General features: G+C 41.4%; 1 protein-coding gene across 7 annotated transcripts in view; it reads right to left on the bottom strand.

Moving 5' to 3' along the window:
• Positions 1 to 15,770, bottom strand: part of LOC132387535 (NACHT, LRR and PYD domains-containing protein 3-like) — a 52,675-nt gene that overhangs the window by 2,313 nt on the left and 34,592 nt on the right. For 5 of the 7 annotated variants that reach the window (XM_059959907.1, XM_059959911.1, XM_059959909.1 and 2 more), the window contains 4 exons: positions 8,433 to 8,602; positions 3,212 to 3,380; positions 867 to 2,490; positions 137 to 223 (listed from right to left, as the gene is read on the bottom strand). In XM_059959907.1, coding sequence (XP_059815890.1) covers positions 137 to 223; positions 867 to 2,490; positions 3,212 to 3,380; positions 8,433 to 8,602 — 2,050 coding nt within the window. The remainder of the gene's footprint in view (positions 1 to 136; positions 224 to 866; positions 2,491 to 3,211; positions 3,381 to 8,432; positions 8,603 to 15,770) is intronic. The other 2 variants (XM_059959906.1, XM_059959910.1) reach the window with 1 other exon arrangement.

Genomic DNA, 15,770 nt, shown 5'->3' with positions numbered 1-15,770 from the left:
CTTGAGTGTTGCTGCGATTATAACCTCAGCATTCTCTAGTCTGCCGATGCATACAGTAGAGTGTTTGCCATCAGTTGTCACAATAATCAGAAATCTAATACAATGGTGGCGGTCGGCATTTTAAACCATTACTCACTCCAAAGTTTGTATTTTGCAGTCAGTTTTTTCCAAAGTTTTGAAGACGTCCTTCACTCCAGAGTCTTGTAGTTTATTGTGATTCAATCTAAGTATCCAATATAAACACGAGTAATTAATTGATCCCGATTCAGAAAACCCAAAACAATAGTGTAATAATTCGATCTGCTTATTTCCCACATGATGCAGTAAAGGTAATTCAAAATTAATTTAACAACTATCAATGTTCCCTTTGAGCTTAATTTCTGAACTTAAAATTAACTTTAATGATCACGATGTACGCAGGTAGGCTATAATCGTACCTTGTACCAAAGTGTATTAAGGCAATTCATGTCGCAGAATTCTGGGAACATGCCATTAAAAACCAATGCTAGCAACCGGTTGAAAGTTATGAGGTTGAATAACGTACAACCGAATGCCGACAAATTCTGGCATTTGCATCAGAACGCCATTTATTTACCGGAATCTTATTTCAAACTAATACGAACTTCCGGTTTCAAGCACGAACGAACTCAGCTACAAGATACATACACTCCGGAAGACATCAGGTAGCTTGGGGTAAAGAACTTCATAAAGTGATGAAATGGATACCATTCCTTGCTGATGTGCTACTGTGCGCAGCAATCAATTTCATGACAAAATATTTGTCACCTAACATAGAGCTGCGCTATTCACCATGCAGATGCAAATGTCATTGAAGGAAAATATTAAAAGGGTGTTTGATAAATTACCTCAGAATTACACATCTGTGCAGCAAGAGTTCCAGTTTCTGAATTTCTTCTGGATGTGCAAGACATGAACTGAGATCCAACTCCTCGATCAGTTCAGAATGGATTAAAGTTCTGGATAAAACTGTGAAGTCGGGAGATGTGAGAAGGAGTTGATTTAATTTAATTGTTGTAGTGGGAGCAAGCACGTCTTCCAATACTTGATTGTCTCCAAATTCAAGCAAGGAGTACAATATGTGTAAAACCTTGCGTTGCTCAGTGTTTTTTAGGCGTCTTTTGACACTTTCCCTGAACCATTCGGAGGTACACGAAGTAACTTCAGAACAGACTAAGCCCAGTTGAAACTTTAGGTGGTCAATTGATGTCTGCGAAGACAGGCCTACAAGAAAAAGTGAAAATTTCCTGAACCTGCCGGTAGTGTCCGTAAATTGGTCATCGAGTAACCCTTTCAGTTGAGCTTTCGGAGTATTTAGAATTTTCGCAAGTGCAGCAAGGAAGTCTCGTACAACAGAGTCCGCGAATTTATAAAGACCACGATTCGCTTTGTCTGAATCCTGGATCATAAAAGCAGATATAAACTCTGGAGGACAGAAATTCTGTTCACTCAATGCGCCAGCTTCAAACGAAAGTGTGTTAAGTGTAATTCCTTTGTAGGCTAATTCGCCGACTTTGAGTAAGCACTTCAGAGTTGTCTTGTCGTCATATCCGCAAGCTCTGAGAAGGAGTACGAAGTAGTCAAAGAGCACCTTGGTATTGTTTATGATGGGCATTGTTGACTGTTCCCTTTGTGGTTGGGAAGCGAGGACGTAGCAGAATAGAGGGTTACTAGACATGTTCTGCAATATCTCATTCTTCTCAATCAATTGAACAACTTCATTCATGTACTGTCTGTTGTGAAGATAATGGGAAAAATATTCGTTTACTTTCTCAGAAGTGAAACCCAAGACTTGGAAAGTTGAATCTGCTGTTACATGACGCAGTGCCTCGTTCTCCCAAATCCGGGCTGTGATCAGCACTGAGCAGCCTTTCAGAAGCTCTCCCTGTAGGAGGCAGCGCAAGATGTCGTGTACGAAACAAATAGACTCTGGTCCGGTACATCGGTGTCGCGGATCGCTGTTTCTTTCATCATCAGAGAAACTGATGGATCGATCCAAGTGATTCAAATCATCAAATATAAATAATAAGTTTTTGGGTTCTTTCCACAAATCATCCTGATAATCTTCCAAGTAAGGATATGTGTCAGCTATCAATCTACTTAACGTTGTTCTACCTTTTATTGCATTTAAATTCTGAACTTTAAAATGAAGGACGAATCTGAACTCTTCATATATAATTCCCATGGCCCAGTCGTGGATTATCTTCTGTATTAGGGTGGTTTTCCCAGACCCTGCAGCACCATACACGACGCTGATGTTGCTCTTTTCAGTATCACTGTTGCGTCTTTTCAATAATTCATGGATCGCAACTTCCCGACCTTGACTATTATTTTTTGCTGTTACATCATCCTGGTCAGGGTGTGTCATGGTAATCAGTGGATCAGTATAGATGTCAGAAATTAAACCTGACTTGGGCATTTTCATATTCCTACTCTGAACTCGGAGATTGTATCTGTGTTGAAGAATCGCTTCTGAAATAATGAATAAAAAATAAACACTTGAATGTTTCTGTTATGTGTTCTTGTGTAGACATACTCAATTGCATGCTAAATCAAGTGTGATTACAGACTGAAAAGAAACAATTGTCCTTAATTACAGACGTGCAATAATATCACTATCCATTAAAATTGGATTAAACATTTGTTCACATTTATCTAACTTGAAATTAAACAACTGATTAATTATTAGCACAGAACATTGCAATGAAGCAACATCACCAAGCGATGTATCAACAAGTTGCATTAGCTATTGCCAGATGGAGCTGCCAGAATTTCCACTGAGAAGTTGCCTGGCCCCAATTCAATGTGCATTCCGATACTGCAATTAATGAATTTGTACGGAAAAGTTCATCACAATAGTTGGACTTTTTTTCTGGATCATCGAAAGAACTTATGCTGATATTTCATTTATGTATCGATTTCCTGTGCAGCTGTGATTCAATACTTCTGTAATATTGGATGATGTTTCGAAATGTGCCCTCTTATGAACTGACAAGTGTGGTGATGATTAGCTCGTTATATTGGATGTATACATTCCTTGGTAACTATATGTATATATATTCTGACTTTCAATGTTTCAAATCTGATCTATGTTGGATCCTGTTTTAGATACCTGTGCAAAACTATTTTCTTTCATGATCTGGGATACAGCAGATTTTATAGCTACAAGGGTATTTCCCCCTCAGAAACTTACCTTCCTCGACATCCTGCTTCAACAATGTAATCAGATATTGCAGGTTTACTTGAGTTGTGGTAAGCTTATTCCAAAACATCCTACATTCTCGAATGCTTCCGTGAAGAATTGATTTCAAAAGTAGTCGCGATTCAGCGAGCCCTTGGTTACCTCCGGTCAACATAATTTCCTGAAAAGGGAAAGATGATGGATTTAGAAATGTCATTTCATTAGCTTCATCTGCAGTAATATTAGAATTTATATAAATCTGATACTATGGGGATTCTGGTGCAAAACTATTAAGGATCTGGATTTGCGTCCTGATAAAATAAAGATGATCTGGTCATGTGCAATCCACTGTCACACATTCAGGAAGCCGCTGGAGGGACCATTCACAGTTGATGTCAATGCCGAGATCAATAGAGAATAGAGAATAGACAATAGGTGCAGAAGTAGACCATTCGACCCTTCAAGCCTGCACCGCCATTTTGAGATCATGGCCTATCAATACCCGGTTCCTGCCTTGTCCCCATATACCTTGATTCCCCTATCCATACGATACCTATCTAGCTCCTTCTTGAAAGCATCCAGAGAATTGGCCTCCACTACCTACCGAGGCAGTGCATTCCACACCTCCACAACTCTCTGGGAGAACAAGTTTTTCCTTAACTCTGTCCTAAATGACCTACCTCTTATTCTCAAACCATGCCCTCTGGTACTGGACTCTCCCAGCATCTGGAACATATTCCCTGCCTCTATCTTGTCCAATCCCTTAATAATCTTATATGTTTCAATCAGATCCCCTCTCAATCTCCTTAATTCCAGCGTGTAAAAGCCCAGTCTCTCTAACCTCTCTGCGTAAGACAGTCCAGACTTCCCAGGTATTAACCTCGTGAATCTACGCTGCACTTCCTCTACAGCCAGGATGTCATTCCTTAACCCTGGAGACCAAAACTGAACACAATACTCCAGGTGTGGTCTCACCAGGGCTCTGTACAAATGCAAGAGGATTTCCTTGCTCTTGTACTCAATTTCCTTTGTAATAAAGGCCAACATTCCATTAGCCTTCTTCACTGCCTGCTGCACTTGCTCATTCACCTTCAGTGACTGATGAACAAGGACTCCGAGATCTCTTTGTATTTCTCCCTTACCCAACTCTACACTGTTCAGATAATAATCTGCCTTCCTGTTCTTACTCCCAAAGTGGATAACCTCACACTTATTCACATTAAACGCCATCTGCCAAGTATCTGCCCACTCACCCAGCCTATCCAAGTCACCCTGAATTCTCCTAACATCCTCATCACATGTCACACTGCCACCCAGCTTAGTATCATCAGCAAATTTGCTGATGTTATTTTTTATGCCTTCATCCAAATCGTTAACGGAAATGGTAAACAGCTGTGGTCCCAATACCGAGCCCTGTGGCACCCCACTAGTCACCACCTGCCATTCCGAGAAACACCCATTCACCGCGACCCGTTGCTTTCTATCTGCCAAGCAGTTTTCTATCCATGTCAATGCCTTCCCCCCGATACCCTGAGCTTTGATTTTACCCACCAATCTTCTATGTGGGACCTTATCAAATGCCTTCTGAAAATTGAGGTGCACAACATCCACTGCCCAGCCCCCAAAGAGTCGGCGAATCTGTGCAAATCCATTGTTGTAGTCTAGGGCCCAAAGTCTGCCTCCCCACAGTCAAATCCGATTCTGAGTTCATGTTCTTTGGATGCAGAAGAAAACAGCCTTTCTGGGGGTTGTATATAAATGTATGGGAGGGGCACAGCCACCTTACTTTACTGTTGTTGATTTGTTGCTTGTGGTGGTCTGTGCTGTTGTAACGAGCGTCGGGATCAGTCAGTAATGGCATCAGAATGCGCGGCGACGCTTACCGGATGCTCCAGTATATCCTCTGCTGGGTTGGTTCTAAACACAAACGACGCTTTCCACTGTATGTTTTGATGTGGCAGGAAATAAAATGAATTTAGAATCTAGACCCTCTTGTGATGTCCGTTTCATCTTCTAGAAACAGAAATTTGCTGGTGATCCCAAAATATTTTACTCCATTATTGCATTCCAATCAAGATGATTTAGGTGAATTTTAAAATCCAATTTAAAGGAATTGGCGTTTAAGGTACACACCGAACTTGCACCTGGGCAAACATAGCTTTCAAGTTAATTTCATCTTAATATACAAAATTTGGGACGCTTCCAGAGAATAACCATTGAATTTCACAACCTATGTTTCAGAAAGGGAAATGTTCATTTTAAAATCTTTGACAAAGAATTTGACATTGCCAGTTGACATTTTGTTACCCACTGTTCTAAATAGCTCAGATGATCAAAGAAATAATTGAATATAGTATTAGAAAATACAGATGTTAAATTGCAATATTTCATCAAAACGTACTTATTATTAATGCAATGTAAAAATGATCGATGTAACTGAATACCAGTAACCATTGTTACTTTTCTGTCTATTCATGGTTCAATGGTTCACTTGCATATCAGAAAATGTAAGCAATATAAACTTGAAATTATGAGTCTTTGCAGACATGCGAAAAACAAAAGAAGTTTAAAAAAAGAGTGAATGACAGGAAACGTTGGAGACCCAAAGCCCATTTCCTCTTCCACTCACAGGCAGCAGCTAAAGCATTAACCCTTCCACCCGAACCCTTGCTGCACTTGCTCCAGCAAAAGCCTCCAGCATGTGAGCAATAGCAAAGATATTATCGTTTAGTTTTTGAATCAGAAACAATTTTATTATCACTGCCATACGTCGTGAAGTGTGTTAACTTATCAGCAGCACGACAATGCAATATGTGATAATATAGCGAAAATCCGTAAATCAGTTACAGTCGGTTATATATATAAGTCAGTTATTTATATTTATATATATATATATATATATATACATACACACATTAAATGGTTAAATTAAAACGGTGCAAAGTAAGAAATAATAAAAATGCGATGCTCAATATCCACTTGGGAATCGGATGGCAGAGGGGAAGAAGCTAATCCTGAATCACTGAAAATTTGCCCTCAGTGCCTCCTTACTGAGAGTAACAATGAGAAGAGGACATTTCCTAGATAATTTTTAATGCCACAATGGCAAAGAAAATACTGGCTGCGTGAGATATGGCAACTATGGTAGCTCAAACATCATGTGCAACGAGTCCTTCGATGAAGTATCATGAATAACTACCTCAATAACTACAGTGTCTAGAAACGATGTTAACTATAGAATTGTTTATCGGTGGATGAAGAGCACGCATTTCTTTCTTGTAGACTTTATACTTCATATCGATTTTGAGAGCCTTCGGCTGCAAGCTGCGCTGAATGCCCGCCAAGTTGGTCAACTGGCAGTGACCGACAACATATTCCAAGTTCTAAAAGTTAAAAGTACACATATTGTCAAAGGTTGCATACTGTATATGCCATGGTTCCTGGTGGCCGTTCCCCTTTAACACCTGTTTCTCCCTGATCATGCCCCAGTTTCAGTCGCTTGCTGCTAGTTACCCAATCACCGTAAACCTGGCTTTCAGCAGAGAATGGGAAATAAATACGATGGCGACTCTATCACAGGCAGCCAGTTCGTTGGTCAATTCTTGTGTGATACTTCGTTCCCTGTTCCAATTAGAACCGGTAGTTCTAAGTTCCGCTCTACTTTCTAGAGAATCCCTGTGAATCCCGTCTCCTTGTCAAGATCCCTCTGGTTTCCTGCTCTACATTCATGTCTACGCCAACTGCCACAACTGAGTCGACGTGCCAGTGTCCTGCAATTGGGTTCTCCTCCGTCCCCCCGTGTAACAGTATAAAACCCTAAGATTCCTTTCCATCCAGGCAGCCACAAAACAAAAACACTATAGATCCCATTGAAAAGACAATAAAACACCCATCGTGCACAAAAATGTAATTATTGCGCAGGCAATAAAAAGTAAGTGAATTGTATTCAGAGCTCAAGTTCAAGACAGTGATTTCGCAATCACAAAGCCTTTCACAGGCATTCTCTGAGCCCGTTAATTGCAGGTCACAACCTCACTTCAGCACACAGACGAGTAAATATTGCCAACAATGAGCTGAATACCGGCCCCACTCGCTGACCTTGCCAATCTGTCTCTACGCTTGAATCGGCCAAACTTTGGCTCTTTCCTTACTCTCTGACCCGGGGCCCTGCCGCTAACAAAAAAAAACCCACAAAAACAACAAATATTGGACATTCCATGAGATTTTCATCTTCTGAGCTACGGTTACTGAATCTGCAGCCTGTACTCTCCGTTTTGGAAATGTACATTTGAACCGAAACGAATTAGCGATGTTACAATCTCCTAAATAGCTCAGTTAACTTCGCTTTCCGAAATGCAGGTACAACACCTTAAAAAGGTCGGCCGTCACCTGAAGAGAGACTACTGAGGCTAAATACAAGCCAAAACAAAGCATCTCTCTATGAGAATACCTCCCGTTATCATTTTGTTAGCCAAGGTACAGTCACTGGAGGACAAGATAGAGGATCTCAGGACAAGATTGTCGTACCAGAAGGAAATGAGGTATTGCTGCTTTTTCAGTTTCACTGAGACATGTCACATCTCCGGCAAACTGGACACAACGTTTCAGCCAGAGAGGTGCTCAATTCAACAGCACGGACAACAGTCCTGCAAATTCGTCGAAGGGAAGCCGGAGCACCCTGCGCTTCTTGACAAACTCATCGTGGTGCTCTCCCAATCTGAAACATCAGCTCATTATGGTCGGCCATTCTGCCTACCGAGAAAGTTATACACCATTTATTTGACCACGGTTTACATACTGCTAAAGGCAGACTACAAGTATGCATTCGACGTACTCTGTGTTATGTTTAGCATAAAAGAAACAGCCAGCACTGACGCCTTTCACATCCCTGCCAGGGACCGCATTCAGGCTTGTTTGAAGAAAGATCTGTGGAGTTACCTTCAGCGCAATTACCTGCAGCACTAAGGGAACCAGAAAACAAATCACTGTTGTACCTGTTTTCTGATCATCCGGCCATCCACAACCGACCTGAAAACAGGCAAACACTAAAGAACAACGCAGTACAGATGTTCGCTTCATGTTTCAGCTTCAAAACATGGACCATGATTGTCACATTAACAATTTGTTTTTACCAGTATTTATAAAAAAAATCAAGGCAGAGATTATGCAAACTTAAAATAGGTCGAAAATTTTAAAAAAAGAAAGTATCTGCCCTAAACGGCATAAACCATACCTCAAGGTTTAATTCCCTTCTGTAACCTTCCCTTAAGAGAGACTGATGAATGTTCTCCACATCATCTTTAATTTCAGTTTCCAGTTGCTCATGGTGTTTTTCCGTAACTCTGTACAGCTGGAGATCGGTGATACTCGCCAGTATTTGTCGAATTTGATCTGCACGATCTTCTGTCAATGTACCAAAAACTATATTAATGGAATATCTGCTGGTTATGAAAAAATAACTCTAGACGAATTGCCCTTTTTAAATAGAGGCTTGTCGCGTTCTTGCCGTTTAGAATTCGTTACGACCTATCAACCCGTCTGCTGTCCCAGTGAAGTGGAAAACCCTCATCCTTTCTGTATTTTACTCCGTTAGTTGTGTCGTCTTCAACTGACTAACTTTTCTATTCTGCAAGTAGGAAATTAATTGGCATGTTGTTTCTTTTTAATCACTGGATATTTTGTTGAAAAGTGTAAACTGTAATGTGTTATATTCTTATCCTTTTCATTCATTCTCCATGTCGAAAAATAGACATTCTATACTACACCACTCCCGGCTCCAAAGTTTGTCAGAGACAAAGGGTGGTAGTGGGGACGAGCTCCCACTGCTAAACAAATGCTCTTCATGGCGTGCTTCTCAAAAAGTCTCTGACAACCAGGTCCAACTCCTGGCCTTCACGTGTGGCATAGTTCTTAAGCCCGGTGGAGCTGTTCTCACACCGGATGGATGGTAGCACATCTAGGAGAGGGTAGCTCATCCTATTTCAAACCTCTGCTGCCTTGCGGCTATACCCGCTCACAGGAAAGGCTTCAGGAGTAAACCCCAAGGAAAAATCCGGAGTCGGATTCCCAAAGGCGGCTGACTGCTGTACCCAACACCGGCACAGCAACTCCTGCGATGCTGCAGGCACCAAACAGTATCGAACTGCATCATCAAGGGAGCTGATGAAAAAATAAGTCAAAGTCAGAATGGTTAGCGTTAAGGAAAATCTGATCTGTCAAATCTGTTATAGTTCTTCGTGAACATAACAGACAGGGTGGACAAAGGAGAGGCAGTGGATGTCATTTATTTGAATTTTCAGAAGGTATTTGATAAGGTGCCACACATGATGCTAATTAACGAGATGACATCCTACGGCATTACAGCGAGATACTGGTATGGATAGAGGAATGACAGGCAGGCAGGACATAATAATAGGGACCTTTACTGCTTGGTTGCCAGTGACTAGTGGCGTTCATCAGGTGTCAGTATTGAGAGCATGACATTTCACATTGATTTTTCTATGATTTCCAATAATGGAATTGAAGGTTTTGTGGCAAAGTTTGTGGACCATACGGAGATAGGCGAAGGGGTAGACTGTGCTGAGGAAGCAGTTCGACTGCAGCAGAACGTAGACAAATTGAAATAATGGGCAAATATGTGGCAGATGGAATGCAGTGTTGGGAAATCTGTCATAATGCATTTTGTTAAAAGTAAGACTCAGAGAAGGTTCAAACACCAGAGATCTGCAGAAGGACTTAGGAGTCCTCATGGATGCCTCCATGAAAGTTAATTTACAGGGTCTGTGATATAGAAAACAAATTCAATATTACGATATATTTCAAGGGGTATAGAATAACAGAACAAAGAGATAAGGCTGAGGCCTGAAAGAACGCTGATCAGGCCATATTCGATGTGTTGTCAACAGTTCTAGGCTCCAATCGCAGAACGTATGCCTTGTCATTGGAGAGAAGCCAGAGGAGTTTGACAAAGATGATTCTGGAAATCAAAGAGTTAACATATGAGGACCATTTGGCAGCTATCGGCTGTAGTCAAATGCGGGGCGGGGGGGGTGGGGGGTGGTGGTGGGAGGTGTCCTATTGTAATCTACCAAACGTTGAAAGAAGCAGGTTTGGTTGATATGGAGAGAATATTTCCTGTATTGGAGATATCGAAAACTAAAGGGCACAACCACAAAATTGTGGGGTGACCATTTAGAACAAAATTCTTTTCAGCCATAGAGTAGTAAATCTGAGGAATGCTCTGCGACAGACTTCCGTGGAGGCCAAGCCCATGGGTATATTTAAGACGGAAGTTAATCGTTTCATGATCAATCATGGCATCAGGTCAAGAAGGCAGGTATATGGTTTTGAATCGAATTGGGGATGAGGCATGATGTAATGGTGGAGCAGACTCAATGGGCTAAGTCGCCTAATTCTGCTCTCATGTCCAATGGTTTTACGGTCTTCTGGTCTTAAGTGCAGTATATGTACAGTATATGCAGTGCCCGTGCATGTATACTATATACACATCGATATATACACACTCATGCACGGTATAGAGTGTGTGCAGTACACAAACATATCCAGTATATACATATATACATCCACACAACATTGACACTGTGTGTGTGTGTGTGTGTGTGTGTGTGTGTGTGTGTGTGTGTGTGTGTGTGTGTGTGTGTGTGTGTGTGTGTGTGTGTGTGTGTGCGTGTGTGTGCGTGTGTGTGCGTGTGTGTGTGAACGTTCTATGGTTCTGATGTCAGGAAATAAAACTTTGAAGCGATCAAGGTACATAATAAATTTGTTGCATGATTACCAAAATAAATAAAAGAATCAATGTCATATACTGGTTGAAACAAGTTCATTCAGTAAAAATGTGTGGAGATCAATCAAAAACTATTTCGGAGGCAAAAGTACGTTTTATGTACATAAAACCATTCAAAAGTATTGTTTTAAACAAGAACAGGCCATTCGGCCCAAAAAGTCTTTTTTGACTTTTTCATTACTCCCCAACGCCATTCGGCTCTACAATTCAACCACCAGGGGCAAGACATGTTAAAGTGCCGGGATTAGGACTGGGCTTAAGGTACCACTTTAGTAAACTATTTAAGAACTTTTTAAAAGCTATTTATTAATGCTTTTTGGCAGGGTGATTTTAGATGCATATCATATTTATACTGTTAAAAACTGTATGTAATTAGTTTTGCTACAATAAGTGTATGGGACACTGGAAAAATGTTGAATTTCCCCTTGGGGATGAATAAAGTATTTATCTAATCTAATCTAATCTAATCTAAGTCTTGCCAATTTCCTATTCAGATAGTGTAATGAAAGAACTATCGAATTTAGATTTGAAACCCTCCAAGGCACTGCACTTAACTACACATCTAGTTAAACTATTCCATGTGTCCATAACTCACTGTGTAAATAAATGTTTCCTGGTATTCGTCTGAAATCTCCCTTAGACAGTTTCAAGCTACAGCTGGTGTTCTTGTTGACGGATTAATTTTGAACTTACATTTGGTATCCACCTTTTGTATACCCTTAACAATTTTGAACACCTCTATCATGTCTCCACTCATTCTATGTATAGTTCGGGTAAACATATTTAATTCTTTCAAACTTGCTTCATTGCTCACACCCTGTTGACCTGGAATACATATGTCACTTCGCCGCTCTCTGAACTCTCACCGTTGCCTTAAGATCCCGCTCAAAATACGGAGACCAAAATAGCACACAGTACTCAAGGTGTGGCTTCACACTCGCATTGTACCGCTTAAGGAGAATATCTCCATTGCGCGCACTGAGAGCATTAAATAGCCCAGCATTCTATTCGCCTTCCGAATCGCTTCTGGGCATTGTCTGGATGTAGACAGTGATGAATCAAACAAGACGCCCAAATCCTTTTCAGACAGTGCACTTTCTAACTCGGTAAGCCTCATTGTATATTTGTTTCTAATATTTCTACTTGCTGTATGCAATATTTTACTTTCGCTTATATTGAATTTCATTGCCCATATCTGAAGTTTGATTGGATCTAACTGCATTGATTCTGCTGCCTGAATGTTATCAGCTCGTACCCATAGTTCTCTGTGTTCGACAAACCCAACCAGTTTATTTGTAATGTACTTTTCCAAATCATTAACGCAACTTGAAAGCAGCAGTGACCCCAAAACTGAGTACTGCGGAATCCCACTTTTAACATCTTCTGGGAATGAAAATAATCCTCTCACCATAACTCAATGTTCACAATTTTTGAGCCACTTCTGCCGCCATTCTCCCAGAATCCACACCTCCAGTAATTTAGTTTATTAACAGATGTGGTTACCTTGTCAAAAACCTTCAGAAAGACAAGGTAAATGAAGTCAACCGCTCTGTTGTTATCATGAATTTTTGTTGTACCTTCATAGAAATCCAGCAGCTTACTAAGGCATGATTTTCCCTTCTGAACCCATGCTGTCTTTCTGAACATGCCTGTTGTTATCATCTGCTTTTCCTTCTCATCCATTATAAATGTTTCAATTGATGTTTCCTACGATACACGTTAAGCTTACTGCACTATAGTTACCAGGGCCAGTGCAGGCAATCCACTTATTTCCTGAGACAACTTTACCGCTATTCCGGTCCTTGAGATTTTCACCATTCTTCACTGACTTTTGGAGAGAAGCGTACGTTCGTACATTCACAGACATAAAAACATAAGAAATAGGAACAGGAGTAGGCCATCTGGCACATCGAGCCTACCCCATCATTCAATAAAGATCATGGTCGCTCTGTCCGTAAACTCAGCACCATCTACATGTCATATTCCCATAAACCTTAATTCCCCTACTATGTAAAAGTCTATCTAACTGTAACTTAAATATATTTCGTAAAGAAGCTTCATCTGCTTCGCTGGGCAGAGAATTCCACAGATTCGCCACACTTTGGAAAAAACAGTTTCTCTTCATCTCTGCCCTAAATCTTCTCCCCTGAATCTTGAGGCAATGTACTAGTCTTGCCTACCTTCTTCTTCTTCAAGTGCCTTGCGCGTTCCACGCCTGGGCGATCCTGGCTTTCCACATCGAACAATCTCATGCAGTGTCACTGATATCTCGCACACTTAGATCTTTAGTTCTTTCACAGTGGATATATTTTATTCTTTGCCTTCCTCTTCCGTGTTTCCCAGGCATAAGGCCTTGTAATGTAAGGCATTCTATTTCTCCCTTTCTGATGAGATGGCCCAGGAATTGAAGTTTCCTCTCATTTAATTTTCTCCTGGGCACACTGGAGTACTGTCTCATTAGTTAACCGATTTCAGCATCCTTCAAAGAAACCACTTTTTTGTTGCTTCTACGTTTATTTAGCATTTTAGTGTTATAGTCCATGTTTCGGAACCATACAGCAAGATTGACCCGATGTAACATTTTAGTCGCCTAAGCCTTGTTGTCATTGAAATGTGTCTGTTAGTAAAAAATGGGTTTCATTTTGTGGAAGTTGTTTTTGGTAATGGCAATTCTTCTTTTTATTTCTACTTTACTTCTAGCATCTTCTGAAATAAAGCTACCGAGGTAATTAAATCTAGTCTTTTGTTCAGTCTCCTGGTTAACCATGTACAATTAGTAGTTGAGGGTATCCTGCTGTTTTGATATTCCCATACAGGTCTTATTTATATATATATTTATTTATTTATTCTTACAGTTGATGGCTAGACCAAAATCTGAGCTTGTTTGTACTAATTTGTCTTAGAGGATTTGTAGGTCTTCTGCTGCACTAGCTATTAGGGTGCTATCCTCTGCATATCTTATACTGTTGATATTAGCACCTCCAATTTGTATTCCATCTAGGTCTATTTGTCTGAGAATCATTTCGCTATAGGTAATAAATAATTCTGGTGAGACAACCCATCCCTGTTAATTCCTCTTTGAATTTTAGTCCAACTGCTTATGTTATATCATATATATATATATATATATCGATTATATTATCGTAAATGCTCAGTTTAATGAGAACTTGAAATATTTTTTCATGTTGCACTTTATCGTTTACTTCACGGTAAACAATGAAACATATGACCTTGTTGTCCACGGGAATTGTACCGGATGGTTGGAGGGAGGCGAATGTTGTCCCCTTTTTCAAAAAAGGTAGTAGGGATAGTCCGGGTAATTATAGATCAGTGAGCCTTACGTCTGTGGTGGGAATGTAGTTGGAAAAGATTCTTAGAGATAGGATCTATGGGCATTTAGAGAATCATGGTCTGATCAGGGACAGTCAGCATGGCTTTGTGAAGGGCATATAGTGTCTAACAAGCCTAATAGAGTTCTTTGAGGCGGTGACCGGGCAAATCAATGAGGTTAGTGCAATAGCTGTGATCTACATGGATTTTAGTAAAGCATTTGACAAGGTTCCACGCGGTAGACTTATTCAGAAAGTCAGAAGGCATGGGATCCAGGGACGTTTGGCCAGGTAGATTCAGAATTGTCCACAGATCTCTGAAAGTTGCCTCACAGGTAGATAGGATAGTTAAGAAAACTTATGACGTGTTAGCATTCATAATTCAAGGCATAGAGTTTAAGAGTCGTGATGTAATGGTGCCGCTCTACAAAACTCTGGTTAGGCCACATTTGGAGTACTGTCTCCAGTTCTGGTCGGCTCACTATAGGAAGAATAAGTACACAACGCTGGAAGAACTCAGCAGGTCGGGCAGCATCCGTGAGGAAAGATTAGCAAAGTTTCAGCCGAGACCCTTCATCAGGAATGGGGGGTGGGGGGGGTGGGGGGGGGGTGGGGAGAGCGGGCCGAAGCCCAGTAATAGAGATAGGGGAGGGGGTAGGGCCTAGAGGCGCCAGGTGGAAAACCAATCAGAGGAAAGATAAAGGGAGGAGTGGGAGTGGATAAGCATGAAAGAACTGTAGCGATAAAGAAGCAGAAAGTTGAAAGGGGAGAAAGGCAGAGAGGGACCTGATATAGGGGAAGGGAGGGGGGAGGGAATTACCGGAAATTGGAGAATTCAATGTTCATACCACCAGGCTGGAGACTACCCATATGGTAGATGAGGTGTTGCTCCTCCAACCTGAGCTTGGCCTCATCATGGCAGTAGAGGAGGCCGTGTATGGACATACCTAGATGGAATGAGAGGCAGAGTTGAAGTGGGTGGCAACTGGGAGGTCCTGTCTATTGTGACGGATGGAGCGGAAGTGCTCGACGAAGCGGTCCCCCAATCCGCGTCGGGTCTCGCCGATGTAGAGGAGGCCGCACCAGGAGCACCGGATGCAATAGACAACTCCAGCAGACTCGCAGGTGAAGTGTTGCCTCACCTGGAAGGACTGTCTGGGACCCGGAATGGTGGTAAGAGGGAAGGTGTGGGGACAGGTGTAGCATTTGCGCATACAGGGATAAGTGCCAGTTGGGAGTTCTGTGAGGAGGGACGCGTGGATCAGGTAGTCGCAGAGGGAATGATCCCTGCGAAAAGCTGAGAGGGGTAGGGAGGGAAAGATTTGCTTGGTGGTGGGCTCCTGTTGAAGGTGGCGGAAATTGAGGAGGATAATATGCTCGATCCGGTGGGGTGGTAGGTGAGGGCAAGGAGAACCCTGTCCCTGTTGTGGTGACGGGA

This window comes from Hypanus sabinus, unplaced genomic scaffold, assembly GCF_030144855.1.
Source record: "Hypanus sabinus isolate sHypSab1 unplaced genomic scaffold, sHypSab1.hap1 scaffold_196, whole genome shotgun sequence".
NCBI classification, from domain to species: Eukaryota; Metazoa; Chordata; class Chondrichthyes; order Myliobatiformes; family Dasyatidae; genus Hypanus; species Hypanus sabinus.
This window is presented reverse-complemented; position numbering and strand designations above follow the sequence as displayed.